The sequence below is a fragment of the Schistocerca americana genome, chromosome X (assembly GCF_021461395.2).
Source record: "Schistocerca americana isolate TAMUIC-IGC-003095 chromosome X, iqSchAmer2.1, whole genome shotgun sequence".
Taxonomy (NCBI): Eukaryota; Metazoa; Arthropoda; class Insecta; order Orthoptera; family Acrididae; genus Schistocerca; species Schistocerca americana.
This window is the reverse complement of record NC_060130.1, coordinates 940,487,670-940,505,083: the sequence shown is the minus strand read 5'-3', so window position 1 is coordinate 940,505,083 and position 17,414 is coordinate 940,487,670. Positions and strand designations below refer to the sequence as shown.

At 38.9% G+C, this 17,414-nt stretch overlaps 1 protein-coding gene across 2 annotated transcripts in view; it reads right to left on the bottom strand.

Moving 5' to 3' along the window:
• LOC124555692 (carnitine O-palmitoyltransferase 2, mitochondrial) overlaps nt 1-16,785 on the bottom strand; it is a 150,094-nt gene extending 133,309 nt beyond the window's left edge. Inside the window, exons 1-4 of one of the 2 annotated variants that reach the window (XM_047129694.1) lie at nt 16,416-16,785; nt 15,772-15,831; nt 15,490-15,536; nt 12,917-13,327 (exon numbers count right to left, since the gene is read on the bottom strand). In XM_047129694.1, coding sequence (XP_046985650.1) covers nt 12,917-13,327; nt 15,490-15,536; nt 15,772-15,804 — 491 coding nt within the window. In that variant the 5' untranslated portion in view covers nt 15,805-15,831; nt 16,416-16,785. Of the gene's footprint in view, nt 1-12,916; nt 13,328-15,489; nt 15,537-15,771; nt 15,832-16,228; nt 16,335-16,415 lie in introns of those variants that run through there. The other variant, XM_047129695.1, reaches the window with a different exon arrangement.
• Between the last annotated feature and the right edge of the window lie 629 nt (nt 16,786-17,414).

Below are 17,414 nucleotides of genomic sequence, written 5' to 3'. Positions count from 1 at the left end.
TGTTCCACTATCATATAACCGTACAATAAAGGATCCTTCTTTCTATATATTCGCAATACATTACATTTGTCTATGTTAAGGGTCAGTTGCCACTCCCTGCACCAAGTGCCTATCCGCTGCAGATCTTCCTGCATTTCGCTACAATTTTCTAATGCTGCAACTTCTCTGTATACTACAGCATCATCCGCGAAAAGCCGCATGGAACTTCTGACACTATCTACTAGGTCATTTATATATATTGTGAAAAGCAATGGTCCCATAACACTCCGCTGTGGCACGCCAGAGGTTACTTTAACGTCTGTAGACGTCTCTCCATTGATAACAACATGCTGTGTTCTGTTTGCTAAAAACTCTTCAATCCAGCCACACAGCTGGTCTCATATTCGGTAGGCTCTTACTTTGTTTATCAGGCGACAGTGCGGAACTGTATCGAACGCCTTCCGGAAGTCAAGTAAAATAGCATCTACCTGAAAGCCTGTATCTAATATTTTCTGGGTCTCATGAACAAATAAAGCGAGTTGGGTCTCACACGATCACTGTTTCCGGAATCCATGTTGTTTCCTATAGAGTAGATTCTGGATTTCCAAAAACGACATGATACGTGAGCAAAAAACATGTTCTAAAATTCTACAACAGATCGACGTCAGAGATATAGGTCTATAGTTTTGCGCATCTGCTCGACGACCCTTCTTGAAGACTGGGACTACCTGTGCTCTTTTCCAATCATTTGGAACCTTCCTTTCCTCTAGAGACTTGCGGTACACGGCTGTTAGAAGGGGGGCAAATTCTTTCGCGTACTCTGTGTAGAATCGAATTGTGTCCCGTCAGGTCCAGTGGACTTTCCTCTATTGAATGATTCCAGTTGCTTTTCTATTCCTTGGACACTTATTTAGATGTTAGCCATTTTTTCGTTTGTGCCAGGATTTAGAGAAGGAACTGCAGTGCGGTCTTCCTCTGTGAAACAGCTTTGGAAAAAGGTGTTTAGTATTTCAGCTTTACGCGTGTCATCCTCTGTTTCAATGCCATCATCATCCCAGAGTGTCTGGATATGCTGTTTCGAGCCACTTACTTTTTTAACGTAAGACCAGAACTTCCTAGGATTTTCTGTCAAGTCGGTACACAGAATTTTACTTTCGAATTCACTGAATGCTTCACGCATAGCCCTCCTTACGCTAACTTTGACATCGTTTAGCTTCTGTCTGTCAGAGGTTTTGGCTGCATTTAAACTTGGAGTGAAGCTCTCTTTGCTTTCGCAGTAGTTTCTTAACTTTGTTGTTGAACAAAGCTGGGTTTTTCCCGTCCCTCACAGTTTTACTCAGCACGTACCTGTCTAAAACGCATTTTACGGTTACCTTGAACTATTTCCATAAACACTCAACATTGTCAGTGTCAGAACAGAAATTTTCGTTTTGATCTGTTAGGTAGTCTGAAATCTGCCTTCTATTACTCTTGCTAAACAGCTAAACCTTCCTCCCTTTTTTTATATTCCTATTAACTTCCATATTCAGGGATGCTGCAACAGCCTTATGATCACTGATTCCCTGTTCTGTACATACAGAGTCAAAAAGTTCGGGTCTGTTTGTTATCAGTAGGTCCAAGATGTTATCTCCACGAGTCGGTTCTCTGTTTAATTGCTCGAGGTAATTTTCGGATAGTGCACTCAGTATAATGTCACTCGATGCTCTGTCCCTATCACCCGTCCTAAACATCTGAGTGTCCCAGTCTATATCTGGTAAATTGAAATCTCCACCTAAGAGCCGGCCGAAGTGGCCGTGCGGTTAAAGGCGCTGCAGTCTGGAACCGCAAGACCGCTACGGTCGCAGGTTCGAATCCTGCTTCGGGCATGGATGTTTGTGATGTCCTTAGGTTAGTTAGGTTTAACTAGTTCTAAGTTCTAGGGGACTAATGACCTCAGCAGTTGAGTCCCATAGTGCTCAGAGCCATTTGAGCCATTTCTCCACCTAAGACTATAATATGCTGAGAAAATTTATGTGAAATGTATTCCAAATTTTCTCTCAGTTGTTTTACCAGATGTGTCAATATTTTTTGGAACCATTATAACAGGAAAATTCCAAAAGCTTGTTGATAGTAGAATTATGTCAGCCTCTAAAATCCAATTTATCTCCTGCTATAATGCTTCATCTGTACTTCTGGTATTCTGTATGTCCAAGCGCGCTACTGTCGCAGGTTCGAATCCTGCCTCGGGCATGGATTTGTGTGATGTCCTTAGGTTAGTTAGGTTTAATTAGTTCTAAGTTCTAGGCGACTGATGACCTCAGAAGTTAAGTCGCATAGTGCTCAGAGCCATTTGAACCATTTTGTCCAAGCACAGAACACTCATATTTGGCAATCAGTTTTATTTCATGCTGAATTGTATCAGTATGTGTCAACTTATCTCCTGGCAACTGAAATTTATCATTATAAGCAGAACACACCTGTATTATAGACTGTTTTTCTATGGCATTTAAATGATCTAGCTGTAAATTCTCTTTTAATAAAGTTATTCAAATTTTTTCTTGCTCAAGCCCGTATCCAACTTATCCACAGACTGCTTTGACCTTTAATTTGCAGAATTTCTTCCACTTTACTGTGAGGTACCTCAATAGAGACCACCACCTCTTGTGAGGAACGTTTTCATACTCTCAACAGCACCTCTGGTAGGTACATCCTTTCCTGCAACTCTTATCTCTCAACAATGTCTTCTCTTAAGCTAGTATGTGCAGGCTTTATCATTAAACTTCTTTCCGCACAAAAACCTAACTTTATTTTTGCCACATGGCCTGCCTTAAGCTCTGTAGCTTTCTTCTCTCATCAGTGACTTTTATGTCTACTGTTACTTTGTTTCTTTCACCAAATATTCAGGTTACTTTTGTTTAGTGCCTTCTCCAAGAGGCTAGAAGTAATACAGACTCTACTGCATTCACACTTTGCAGTTTCAGAATCTGTTTGTACTGTATCTGTGTACTTGCAACTTGCGCTTCTATCTCAATACACAACTTCACAGGCCTGTCCCTGATCTGCAGGGTTCCCTCTGTGTAATCTATCACTATACCCGCTTAAACCAGAGGTTGTACAGAGTTTCAGGGAGACCATAAGGGAGCAATTGACAGGAATGGGTGAAAGAAATACAGTAGAAGAAGAATGGGTAGCTTTGAGGGATGAAGTAGTGAAGGCCGCAGAGGATCAAGTAGGTAAAAAGACGAAGGCTAGTAGAAATCCTTGGGTAACAGAAGAAATACTGAATTTAATTGATGAAAGGAGAAAATATAAAAATGCAGTAAATGAAGCGGGCAAAAAGGAATACAAATGTCTCAAAAATGAGCTCGACAGGAAGTGCAAAATGGCTAAGCAGGGATGGCTACAGGACAAATGTAAGGATGTAGAGGCTTATCTCACTAGGGTTAAGATAGATACTGCTTACAGGAAAATTAGAGAGACCTTCAGAGAAAAGAGAACCACTTGTATGAACATCAAGAGCTCAGATGGAAACCCAGTTCTAAGCAAAGAAGGGAAAGCAGAAAGGTGGAAAGAGTATATAGAGGGTTTATACAAGGGCGATGTACTTGAGGACAATATTACGGAAACGGAAGAGGATGTATATGAAGATGAAATGGGAGATATGATACTGCGTGAAGAGTTTGACAGAGCACTGAAGGACCTAAGTCGAAACAAGCCCCGGGAGTAGACAACATTCCATTAAAACTACTGGCAGCCCTGGGAGAGCCAGTCCTGACAAAACTCTACCATCTGGTGAGCAAGATGTATGAAACAGGCGAAATAACCTCAGACTTCAAGAAGAATATAATAATTCCAATCCCAAAGAAAGCAGGTGTTGACAGATGTGAAAATCACCGAACTATCAGTTTGATAAGTCACAGCTGCAAAATACTAACGCGAATTCTTTACAGACGAATGGAAAAACTAGTAGAAGCCGAGCTCGGGGAAGATCAGTTTGGATTCCGTAGAAATATTGGAACACGTGAGGCAATACTGACCCTACGACTTATCTTAGAAGCTAGATTAAGGAAAGGCAAACCTACATTTCTAGCATTTGTAGACATAGAGGAAGCTTTTGACAATGTTGACTGGAATACTCTCTTTCAAATTCTAAAGGTGGCAGGGGTAAAATACAGGGAGCGAAAGGCTATTTACAATTTGTACAGAAACCAGATGGCAGTTATAAGAGTCGAGGGATATGAAAGGGAAGCAGTGGTTGGGAAGGGAGTAAGACAGCGTTGTAGCCTCTCCCCGATGTTATTCAATCCTGATATTGAGCAAGCAGTGAAGGAAACAAAAGAAAAATTTGGAATAGGAATTAAAATCCATGGAGAAGAAATAAAAACTTTGAGGTTCGCCGATGACATCGTAATACTGTCAGAAACAGCAAAGGACTTGGAGGAGCAGTTGAACAGAATGGATAGTGTCTTGAAAGGAGGATATAAGATGAACATCAACAAAAGCAAAATGAGGATAATGGAATGTAGTCGAATTAAGTTGGGTGATGCTGAGGGAATTAGATTAGGAAATGACACACTTAAAGTAGTAAGGGAATTTTGCTATTTGGGGAGCAAAATAACTGATGATGGTCGAAGTAGAGAGGATATAAAATGTAGACTGGCAATGGCAAGGAAAGTGTTTCTGAAGAGAAATTTGCTAACATCGAGTATAGATTTAAGTGTCAGGAAGTCATTTCTGAAAGTATTTGTATGGAGTGTAGCTATGTATGGAAGTGCAACATGGACGATAAATAGTTTGGACAAGAAGAGAAGAGGAGCTTTTGAAATGTGGTGCTACAGAAGAATGCTGAAGATTAGATGGGTAGATCACATAACTAATGAAGTATTGAATAGGATTGGGGAGAAGAGAAGTTTGTGGCACAACTTGACTAGAAGGGATCGGTTAGTAGGACATGTGTTGAGGCATCAAGGGATCACCAATTTAGCATTGGGCAGCGTGGAGGGTAAAAATCGTAGAGGGAGACCAAGAGATGAATACACTAAGCAGATTCAGAAGGATGTAGGTTGCGGTAGGTATTGGGAGATTAAGAAGCTTGCACAGGATAGAGTAGCATGGAGAGCTGCATCAAGCCAGTCTCAGGACTGAAGACCACCACAACAACAACAACCACCCTGCTTTGTAAAGAAGCCTCTAACAATTAAATCGATATAGGGACCATCCAATTCCCTTCCTGTAAGAAGAAAATTATGTTTCACTATTAAATCACTATCTATTCCAAGATCTAAAACTGCCATCCCATAAATATATATGACTGTTATAATAGCTGTAATTTTAATATTTTCTTCATGTCTATACCAGACCTGGTTTTACACACACTTCATATAAAGAAGCTAATTTGTGCTCCATTGTCTAGAAGCAATTATGACAGACTCGCTCTACTCTGTGGACAATTCAACTTTACAAACTCATTTTTATTTTCATAGTCTACTTTAAACACTTTTCCCAATTCAATATCAGGTGAATGCAATCTTACGCTTTTCTGTTGTTTCCCTAGTTCTTATTTTTCGACCGATGGCCTTTGTAGTCTGGTCCCTTCAACCCCCACAAACCAACCAACCAACCTCTTATTTTTCAAAGACAGTCAAGTGTTCACAGTGCACAATCTAGGCATATGCCCTGGCCTGTGACATATGAAATACACTACTGGCTTCACTTTCCTACCGGGATCTCTACTTCTGAATAAACTGCAACCTTCGAATCTTATTGGCTTTGGTGTCTCTGATTCTCTGGTATTGCCACAGGAAAGTCTTATCTCTATATCCCTTGTTCAGTTCTTTCAGACCTGGACACACTTGAGCAGATCCTTCTTTACAGATTCTTTTATCAAATTGGCAGATTCACACAAAATGCCCTGATTTGCCATGCTTTGCAATCAGTATTACTTCTGCAATATCTACATGTATGCCCTACACATCTCAGTGAGAAAAACACTTAATGGTATCTTTTCCCTTGATGATTTCTATTCCTGAATTCTTATTCTTTGGTAAACATAATTGCTGAGTCTTCCATTATAGTTATCTCAATGGCATTAATGTTTTCGCCTCATGCACGCAAAATCATCTGTATGAGAGCATCATAAATTCCACAAATGAAAACTGCTCTACTCAATTTTCCTACTAATGACAAAGATCCTGGCATTGCCTGAAGAAAATCTACTTTACTTACCTAGTCTGCAATCTATTCACCTTTTGACTGCCAGTTAGAGAACATCTTACAAGCTAAAAAATCTAAAGTACACTTACATGTATAATTTTCTAACAAAATATTTTTTGCTTCTCCTATGTGGAAGATAATTCCAGTATGAAGAGATTTTTGCATATTTTAATAGTATCAGCTGTTCTGCATCATGCACTAGTTCAAAAGATATGCCTACATTATTTATAAATTTTATGTTGACTTTGTACCGTTGAAAGCCTGTAGTACGAGTTTAACAGCATCGCTAATATTGATGCTAGTTGCTGCTTCACTCCTAGCAACTGCAATGTAGTTGTGGTCACGTCTTACTTTTTACTGAAGAGATGTGCAGAGACAAGTTGAGACCTGCAACGGCTGAATCCACTTTGCTTCATGTGTGCTTTGCTGTAACATGACTGTGTGACTTCTACTGTGTCTGGTTGCCCACAGCTGTGCTGTGCCAGGCCTGTCTGTCTGCTGAGCCACCACTCGCTGCTCGCAGCCTGCCGCTGAAACTCACACACCACCTCATGTTCTCCGCCCGTGGACTGTACTTGCTCTGTTTCTGTCGTCCCTGAGTTCATTGCCCCGACAGTCTTCTAAAGACAGACTGCTGCTATGCCTCATTGCTCGGCCACTCCTGCAACCGCCACGTTACCAGAGTCTGGCACCAAGCATCGCGGAGGGGGTGACCAAATGTTCTGGCTAGACTACTTTGAATGCTAAAGTCCACAGTTTTTACAAGGTCCTGGCAGCACACTGCTTCTCCGCCTCTGCAGTCAGCTCAATAATACTGCAAGCACTTTACAGGTTTCGCCCAGTCTGAAGTGCAGCTCTGCCCCCAACCAACCACATTCAGGTCTTTCCTCTTCTCTTATTCTGTAGGTGGAGGTGTCCCTGGTCTTTGCACTAACAAACTTCTCGTTTGGCGGGAACAGCATCGAACTAAAAGCTAAACATCACAGCCCTTCCTTGTATGATGAGCAAGAACAGTTCTTTACGTCACTTTGCTCCCCCTTGTGGGTGGAGACTTCTACCTCGCCAGTGGGGACCATTATCTCAACAGTTTTATGCATTTTCCATCTCACTCTAACCTGTCCCACCCACTGACTTTACAGTTCACAGGAGCTAATATCATACTTGTCGCATGTGCTAGAACATGCCTGTTTGTAACTGCAGTCTACTGCGGCACCTTACAACAGTGAGGAGTTACCAGCAAATTCTCGGAACTGAAACTTCTACCTACACTGTAACAGTGAATAAATGGGCTACAATGCAATACAGCACTCTGCACTTCAATGGTGGATGACAACAACAAAAAGCCAGTGAATGCCTAAATCATCCAGAAGCACACCATTACAAGGTACAGGAACCACACTCCACATGTGTCTGCTCACAGAAACATTGCATGGCACAGAAATTAGGATGGAACACCACCATCACACGCTCAAAAGCCCGGAGTAAGTTTGCATGACAACAGGGCAGTACACACGAACAGTAGGATATGATTATTTCAGAAACTATATGAGACAACTCAACCTGCTTGCCAACACGGCACTTTTCAGACAGGTGGAGAAGTTATTTCCCCGTAGGAAATGTTTGCATGGGACAACATGGGACCCCCAAGACATCAGCCAATTTCTCTCAATGGCAAGCAATATAGATGTCTTTTGTCTGATTATGTGTACCCATTTGTTTGACACCAACAACCCTCAGGTGACCTGTACCGTCAGACAGACAATTCATCAAAGTTGTCACTCCCAAATTGGGTCTGTATTGTTTGAGGAAAACTTAAGTTATGAGGGTGCTTTTGTTGTGTCCTCTCCCCTCCCCCCAATGCTATGCCACATTAATCCTACTGGCCACACCTGGCACCCAGCTCTGACCAATCTCCACAAGTTGTGGATAGCAGCCAAGCAGTTATGGATCTAGGCGGTTTCCCAATGAAGTGTCTCAGAGTCTATGCCATAATGTGTCCTCACCAATGCAAAAGAGGGGCACTGCAAACTTCTGGTAAGAGTCCCTAAAACTATTGTTGATAATACAGGTAGCAATGATACTGCACCACCATTGGTAACATCATATTTTCCTCTTTCTTGTGTAGAAGCCACACAACTTAAGTATCTTGGAAAATTTGTTACACAAGTTAATAAAGTATGCTGCTAATGTATGGTGCACAAATCTTCACCATCTCACTTGGGATTAAATAATAACCATAAAATCACCACACTTCAGATACTTACTATTACTTCAATTCTCTTTCTATTAGTCTCCAGTAGACCCATTTCATGTTTCATTAAAAATATGATATGTAAGGAATCTATGTACCTGGTGTCAAAGAATATTTATCAAGTTTACCTAAATCAGATAATAATTGTTCATTGAAAGTTTCATTTGCCTCAGTAATGTTTATTCTTTACTTATTTATTCTTCTATTTCATAATGCTTGTACTGCCTTTGTTGACTTGCCCTCACTGTATCACTTTATTTCATTCTGAGATTTATATATCCTACTTTCAACCTATATAACAACATTTCACAAGACATTGAAGTATCTTCTGTGAGGAGTAGCTACACACAGATCATTATTGTGCTCTAAGTTTTGATACACTTCCAGATTTTTTTCCTTTTTTTATGAAATGAGATTCCGCAGCCTTGTATTATCCGTACTGGTTGCCTGTCACCACTGGGATTGTGCCTTATTTGCCTCAATGCAAAGAAGCTTTCATAAAATGTAACAAAAGTCTAAATCATCATCCAAGCTGTGTACACTGTACACATCTCACCAGATTGTCCTTTGAGAAGTGAATAAATAAGTTTCCTTCAAGCAAATTACAGACTCAAAAATTTCTTGTTTATCTGTGTGGTACCAATTTGCTTCTGAATACCTCCTAACATTAATATCAGTGCCTCACAGACAGATAACTGATTAGTAAGAGCTCCCAAATTGAATGTCTCTACATATGAAATACCATTGATAACACACTCGTGTGCGGCACTTAAGGACAAAAGTAGCTTTCACTCAGTGTGTCACCACCAAGTAACAGTTCAATGAAACTAGGACCATATACAGAAAGAAGTGCTGCAGTAAGCACAGAAAGTAACTGAAAGAAGTACGCAATGAGACACATGCATATGACACTTTTATTGAAAGGTAATCATTACATTAAAGTCACCACAATTCATCCTGGTCCCCTGGACATTTAAAACAAGCAGGACATGGTTCTTAAAACCATGTGAGACCACTACAGATGGCAATACAAGCTTTGCAACATGCTCCCATGCTGACTAAAAGGTTCTTGTGGTAAGGTGTTCCATTTCTACACTAGCATAGTTAACAACTGCTTAATGGTCGTCGTTGCATGTGGATATGTTGCATATGTCTCCCCAACAGTTCCAACATGTGCTCGAAAGGACTTTAGTCAGAGGAAGAGAGAGATCAGTCCATTCACCAAATATTATCTTGCTCCATGAACTCTTCTGCCTGCCTTGTTTGATGTGGTCACACACTGTCATCCATAAAAGTTATGTCTGAGCCAAATGCAGCCCTAAAAAGATGCAGATGGAGGAGGAGTACAGTGTCACAATAACAATGACCGGTGAGTGTACCATACGCAGATCAGTACGTCCATGCAACATCATGCCTCCCCACACTGTAACAGCTGGACTACCAAAACAATCATGTTTGACAATGCTGGATGTACCCTCATATGGTGAGTGGTAGTAACCCATAATGCACTCAGGAGCATTGTCAAACATGATACTTGAACAATATAAGCTGTCACTGAAGACATGTTTAACTTCGATTTCCTTCTACCCTTCCTTTCTTTTTTAAACATGACTGTCCAGTTGAGCACCAGATTTGCTCAAATTTCACTTTCAGAGGGACAGTGTAGGTAAAGACATAGCTGATAATGCAATTTATAGGTCATAAATCTGTCTCAACCTATTCTTAGTAGAAATGGCACTTCAATCACCGTTACTTTAAGAAAGAAGTGCATTGTGCCCAGATTTCTATATCATCCACTGCATTTAGGATATTTAGCAGTGGCTGTGACATGAAATTTCTCTCTCTCTCTCTCTCTCTCTCTCTCTCTCTCTCTCTCTCTCTCTCTCTCTCTCTCTCTCTCAGCATTGAAAACTGTTTTGCTTACTGGCAGAATCCTATAAAATTTAGAACTTAGGGCATATGTGAATCATAGGGGGACTGGGGTACCTGTGGTTTTTAGAAATGAGTATCTGTAACGCCCTTAGATATAAACGATACAATTTACTTTTCATTGGCAGCAGTGTCATTACACTCTGAACACTGCTACTGATATTAAGGAATTTAATAACATGGATGTAGTCTTTTGAAAGAAATCATGACACATTGGTCCAATGTGCTGTATTATTTTCTATAAGTTGAAACTGGCATTGGAAATGGGTATACAGTGTAATAGAATTAAAATGTGTATAGGCAGAATGGCGGTAGATTCAGAAAGCATAATTAAGTATGGTATAATAGAATTAAACTGTGTACAGGTAGATTGTACTGTAGATACAAAATGTGTAAAATTTATATTTGGTGTTACTGCATTTAAAATGATATAACTGTTACACTTAAATAGTATGTGAGATCATCACATTGTAAAACCGACAATGTAAATATGCACTTCATCCAAAGCCGCTCAGTAAAATAAGAGGAGACAGTTCTTGAATCACTGTTGTAGGACCAGCCATGGGCTGTTTAAGGACTGTGTAAAATATCAATGTCTTGAGTGTGACAGTTATCCTTTATAGGAACTTTGACTTCACTGAATGTCTAAGAAATACCTCTTACCATCAGAATGATTTTCAGCACTGTGATTTTGACAACAAAAATACCAGAAAGTGGTAACACAGCAATAGATATATGGTGGTGTGCAAAACTTAACAATGGAAGTTCTAAAGCCATCTTTGAATGCACCATCACAACATTTGCTTTCAGTAAACCAAAGAATTTATAGAAAGCATAAACCTAAATCACCAAATGGGATTTGAGCACTGTATCCTCCAAATCTGAGGCCAATGCCTGAAGCGCTGGGCCATTTCGCTCAATAATCTGTTTAGCAGCTACTTAGAAAAATCTGTCCTATGCAAAGTACACATTAAATTTCTCACCCGGTTCAAATTCACAGCTGATATTTTCATAACATGGATTCACCACAAAATCTCTCACATTTCATTTGTATGCATCATATTTCAAACAATACATTATCCATGTCAAACATAATAAAGTCTGTCTTCATTGAAGTTTTCTTGGTAGACAGAATATTCCATAATATTTCAGGCATGCATCTAGGATAGTATTATTTCTTATTCCCACATTGCAGCTAATAATCATACCGCCATTTTGAAGGTGAGGTGGTGACAGAATGAAAACCTCTTGACATAATACTGTGGAATTAATGTACATGAATCATAGATAAGACTGTTGGCAACAAGAGTGTCAGTCATAGATAGAGCTTAATGTAACTAAGAAGCAAGTGCAAAGTCAACAAACCAACAGAGCTTGCAATTATTATTAATTATTAAAATGGATGCCTTGTGCTGGAATGCCTGGCAAAGCAATAATGCCCCAGAGAGCACAGATGTGAAATGAGTGGTTCCCATGATTTGTAGAGCTGGAAACATTTGCCTTGGTTGAGAAGATTTTATATTAGTTGCATTTCCACAGCTTCTTTGACTAGTAAATCAGGATACGATGAGGCTATAGCCAGTATCTTGACTTATCTACAATCCATGAAATGGTAAGTGGAAATTCGATGCTCTGCCACTACAGATTTGCAGGGCTGTAGAAGATGGGTGTCCAACTAGTGTTTGTTGCACCATTCTTGTACAGCATGTATCATTTGTCCTATGTAACTTTTACCAACTGGACATGGAATGTCACAAATAACCACACTTAATAAAAGCTGATAACCTTTCGCAGATCCAAGAAGAGCTGTGGGCAGCATGAGGATATCAAACTGCTGGCAACAAGGGACTATTCACTATCTTCTCCTGAAGTGCCCATTTTCAATCATTATAGCCTGATGTGAACCATGATATGTCAGCCCAAGTAATCTTTGACATTTCAATTGCCTACTGGTGTGGTCCCTACACATGCTAAATACTATACTCTATGGCACACAACTAGCAAAAGTAATTGTTTGGAAAACACACATCTGCACTCCCTAGCTAAATGAGATGGCTGTGTTGATGGTCTTGCTGTGAATATGTTGTTGTTCCCAGCACTGATCTGGTATTCAACCTGCCCCATGGTTAAGGTATATGCTATTACAATCCTAGGAAGTTAGAAGCAGACCTACCATGTGCATTTTGTTGACCACACTTGGCAACAGTAATTTACCCCAAAATACGGTATTTCTGATACACCATTCAGACAGCTAATAGAAAACTCACTGATTACTCAATGCGTGGATCACCCTATACAACTCACATCAACATGATGCTTTAAGAGATAATGTCTTGCCGAATCTGTGTGTAACTCTCACTCAAACAGCTGGTAAAAAGTCTCACAAGCTGTGGTTATGCATCAGAGTGAACTATTGTACTTAAGCAAGCAACCCAAGTGGATTCTAACACAGCAGTGATTCAAATTTGATTGCCCATTAGTGCTCTTTTATCCTTTACTCTACACTCAACCACCAAAAATCACTACCAATATTAGAAATGAAATAAAATTAAATTTCAATCTCACCTCAATGAAGAGATAAGCAGGTTAGAAGCTCTTATAACTTGTGTGTTGTATTCACTGTTTTCTTCATTCACATATACAATTAATGGATTGTAATTTATGGGCAACGGAACTCTGTCCTTCAAATACATATCAGACCAAGGTTCAGATATGTAACTTGTATGTTTGTTTCTATTGTCTATTTCTTTTAGTTCTTCATGCAGTTGTTTGCCTTCTTTTGCAGCAAAATCACTGACATACTTCTTTGTCATTTCAAACTCATTCTGTAGCAATAATGGCTGCTGTGCAGCCAAGTATCGAGCACAAGTATCTTCAAGTTTAGGAACTGGAAGTCTCGGTAGTGAAGGTTGAAAGTGGTAAGTAGGAATTTTACTCTGTTGTAGAAACTGATATTCCGTATCTGAGGCCAGAAACCTGAAATTGTAAAAAATAAATTATTTACAAAACTCAATAGTGAAACACTATTGTATAATACATCACTGTACAATCACTGTGATTATGTATTCATAAAGAGTATAGATCTAGCTCTTAAGTCTACACTTAATTACAACTGTAAATCACAACAAGCTTTTCTTTTCTTTTCTCAAAGATTATTGCATTTAATGGAACACAGTCTGGGGACTATTTTATACTTCATTGTGTCTATGACAATTATCAGAATTACAGTAGAGCCGTGTAGCTCAGATTTCTGAAAAAATGTGTCCCATTTGAAAGTTTTGCAAATGCAATAAATTATATTTGATCAATAAAATGGTCTCTCTCTCGGGATCCACATTTCCGCCATTAGAAAAATTCAACAAGAAAAGACATCAGCTTCGGAGAGGCAAATAGAAGAAGACTGATGAACAGTACCAATTACTTTGGTGACTTTGAAGCAGCACCAGTTTAAGCACAGTGGGTTAATGCACAGCAATGTTTAAAATAGTTCACTGAAACAAATGTGTCCCATATGACTGGAAAAAGTCACAGTTTGTTGCAATCTAAAAGTCGCAAGACAAATGTGTCTTAACTACAGCCCTATCTCACTAACAACAATTTCATGTAGAATTATGGAACATATGTGCTATTTTATGTTTACTTTTCTGGACTCCAAACATCTCACAAGGAATCAAATCAATTCTAATTGAACCTAATCTATGAAATGAAGCTTCCTCTCATCTGCAAAATCCAGAAAGCTATAGTCAATGGCCTCAGGTTAATGTCTTCTTTAACTTCTGAAAGCATTTAATAATGCATCTTCACACTCTTACATAACAACATAATTTGCAGTTAGACTAAGGACTTCCTAGTTGGGGCAGGAAGGTGACACTACAAAAAAGGTGTGCTTCACGGAGAGACATTCTCAAAATGCTGACAGCTCATGTTTGCCCACAAGTCTGTGAGGTTACTACTCTCTTCCCCTCCCCCCCTATAAACGCTAACGAATTTGACAATGATGAACAGTATCAGTTGCATAACACTTCCCTGAAACACACCTGTTCAAAATTTCCATCAGGCATGCTCATTCACAATATTGACCCTGGGTTCTGCATTACAAAATATTCTCAACTCAGCAGCAGCACCTAATCAACTGAATACTGTACTGAAAAACTACCATAAGGTAGTGTATAAGAAGCCTTAAACAGGTCAAGAAGTACGACATCCTGACCAACACTATGCACAATTCCATATCTGAAAAAGGGAAAAAGTCTTGCAGCGATTCAAATGATTGTCACTTCTGAAAGCAACATTAGCTTCAACAGACAAGCTGATTCACTTCACTGAAGTTCTCATATTCACACACAAAATGTGTTCCAAAATTCTGCAGAAAACTGATTTTCACAAATGTGGTTTACAGTTCTACACAATGGTTTGAAAGAAAGAAAGTATTGGATCTGTATGTGTTCCTTTTAAATAAAAATTTGAGCTGCCTGTTGTTTTGACAGATCACTTCTTTTACTGAATCTACTTTCCTTTACAATACTTAACCAAAAGAGAAGAGAGACGAACCAATTTCTTGCATTCACTGTTTGAAGCAGTTAGTGACAGTTATAGTTTCCAGCATTCTCTGAAGAGTATGGAACTGTATGCTCTGAGTATAGTCATAATTTAACAACAATCAATCTGCTGATACATTCAAAATATTGCATTAGTTTTTATTCTCACACTTTTATCATCCCATGGTTCAGTTTGACTCATTTCATAACATACAGTCTCCCTACTGCTATGTGATGGATGTGGAGGAAGTGCATGATGTTTTCCATCATGCAGACAGAACCACAAGCATGATGTGTCAACTATTCCATTATATTTTAACTTTTGAATGAGAGTATCATAGTTAACATAACTGGCTACAACATCTACCTGCCAAAGTATTCCCAGAAACAATTTTTTATTAGCTGACACTATCTCCTGTCAAGGTGACTATAGCTGGAGCAATTGAAAGTCACTTTAGAAAAGAAATATTTGCCATAAGAATATTTCTGTGCACTAAGTAGCTGAAGAGGAGACAAATAGGAAGAAAAGTAGGCAACATCATATTTATCATGCCATGTAAAGTATCACCAAGCGCACACCAAATGAAGTAATATTCATACCTTTTGAACCTCACGTTTACTCGGTGCGGTGCTGGTGGAATTTTCAGCTGAAACAATAAGGAAGATATTGTATAGTGTACGAAAATATTTTTATTTAGAAGCAAGATATTCGCATACATGCCTTGTGCACATATATCTGGTAACTTAAACAATTTAAGCTTTTTATGCACACACAGACAAAACTGAAAACACATGCTATACGTTTATAACATATTGAGAATTCTTTGCTGCATGCAGTATAATCTATGGGTGTTGTAAGTTTTAGAGCATGGGTTTCCTTACCTTGCATCTGACATAAAGTTGTTTTTGTGCCATTGTTTAATTACAGAATGAGTTTAACGCCTGAAAACAAAAGAAAGAAGATAAACAAAAATGAGAAACGACCTGAAAATAAAACTGTATTAACCTTTATAAAACAACAACACACACAAAACAGAACGATGGTATTTACATTTTGGCTCAATACTTTTACCGAAAGGACAACAATAAACAAATATTTTTTTAAAAAAATTGAGTTTCCACATATGCGAGTTCCCAGCAATAACAAACACACTTCTATTCCTCTACTACTTTATAATAAAAGGCAACGCAATGCACTCGGTATGATACAACTAATGTCAACACGGCAAGATATTACACGAAAACCAAATATTTGTTTTTTATGTATATCCATATATACCTCTGAATTCGATTTTACTAACGCTACTATGAATATGTTTAGCATGCGGTCCCAAATTACCATTGCACGTCGCTCACTGTGGAAACAACGGATACTAAACACGTTAAACACTGGAAGGAAACCTTTCAGCGAGTCGGCAGTGGGCGGCAAAATTATTATTTCCACAACATATAAACACTCTTATTTTTCCAATAATTTATACAAGGAACCTCCCTAACGATAACTTTAACTTAAAAAGTCAGCTTACGCTCTGATAATAGCGCCGGAGATTGAAGTATCTTACGTCGATTAATAGTGTTCACAGGTCAGAATTGGATATCAGTATAATGACAATATCTTTCATACTATAGGCCAATTACGTTGATTTTTCCGAAGTTACCGTAGCGATTAGGTAGCAGACGACATGCTACGTCAACCGCAGACAGTAATAGTACACTACCGTCGGAATGCGCCTGGGAGAAACTGAACTTCAGACTTTGTTCGCTAAACACATATGAATCCATACATAGAAAGAATCCATGAATAAAATGCTCCTCATCGTAACCTTTGGAGTACGACGCAAATGTTTGCGCTAATGTATTATCAATTCCAAACTAATACAAATATGTTTGAATCTATAAATTAAACAACAAAAATTACGCGCCCTTTAAAGACTAAACGCGAATCGACATTTCGAGACGCTAACCAGAGACAATTGTGTGTACATGAATATCATCTGTTTTATTTTTTATATTGGTTTTCGGTCTCTCCACCATACAACCATAGCCAATTTCGCACAGGCCAAGTAACGGGAAGTAGCAATGCTTTGAAGACGGAATAGTACCGATGCAGTACCCATAAACCGATACGCGGTCGACGGATCACTGCAATCCGCCACTCGCCTGGACACACACAAACACGAGCGATTTGTCCAGCAATGACGAACGACACTGTGTCGAGAAGTTTTCCCATAGAAACTATATTTGGCAACAGTTGCAGTTAATATTCATGTTCCTTCTAATACGTATAAAAATAAATTTAAAATAAAGGAGAATTTTAATTTATTAAACTTGTTTTGAAACGCTTTTCTTGGGGACCTTAAAATACTTTACGAAATATATTACGTTCTTCACTGACGTCAAGTGGGTTGTATACATATTTTCATTATGCTAATACAATTCGTTTTCCGTTTATTAGTCCTCAATTCCTTTTTTACTCTATAGTCTAATAGCTTAAATAGTCCTCAATTACTTTTTCTATTATGTAG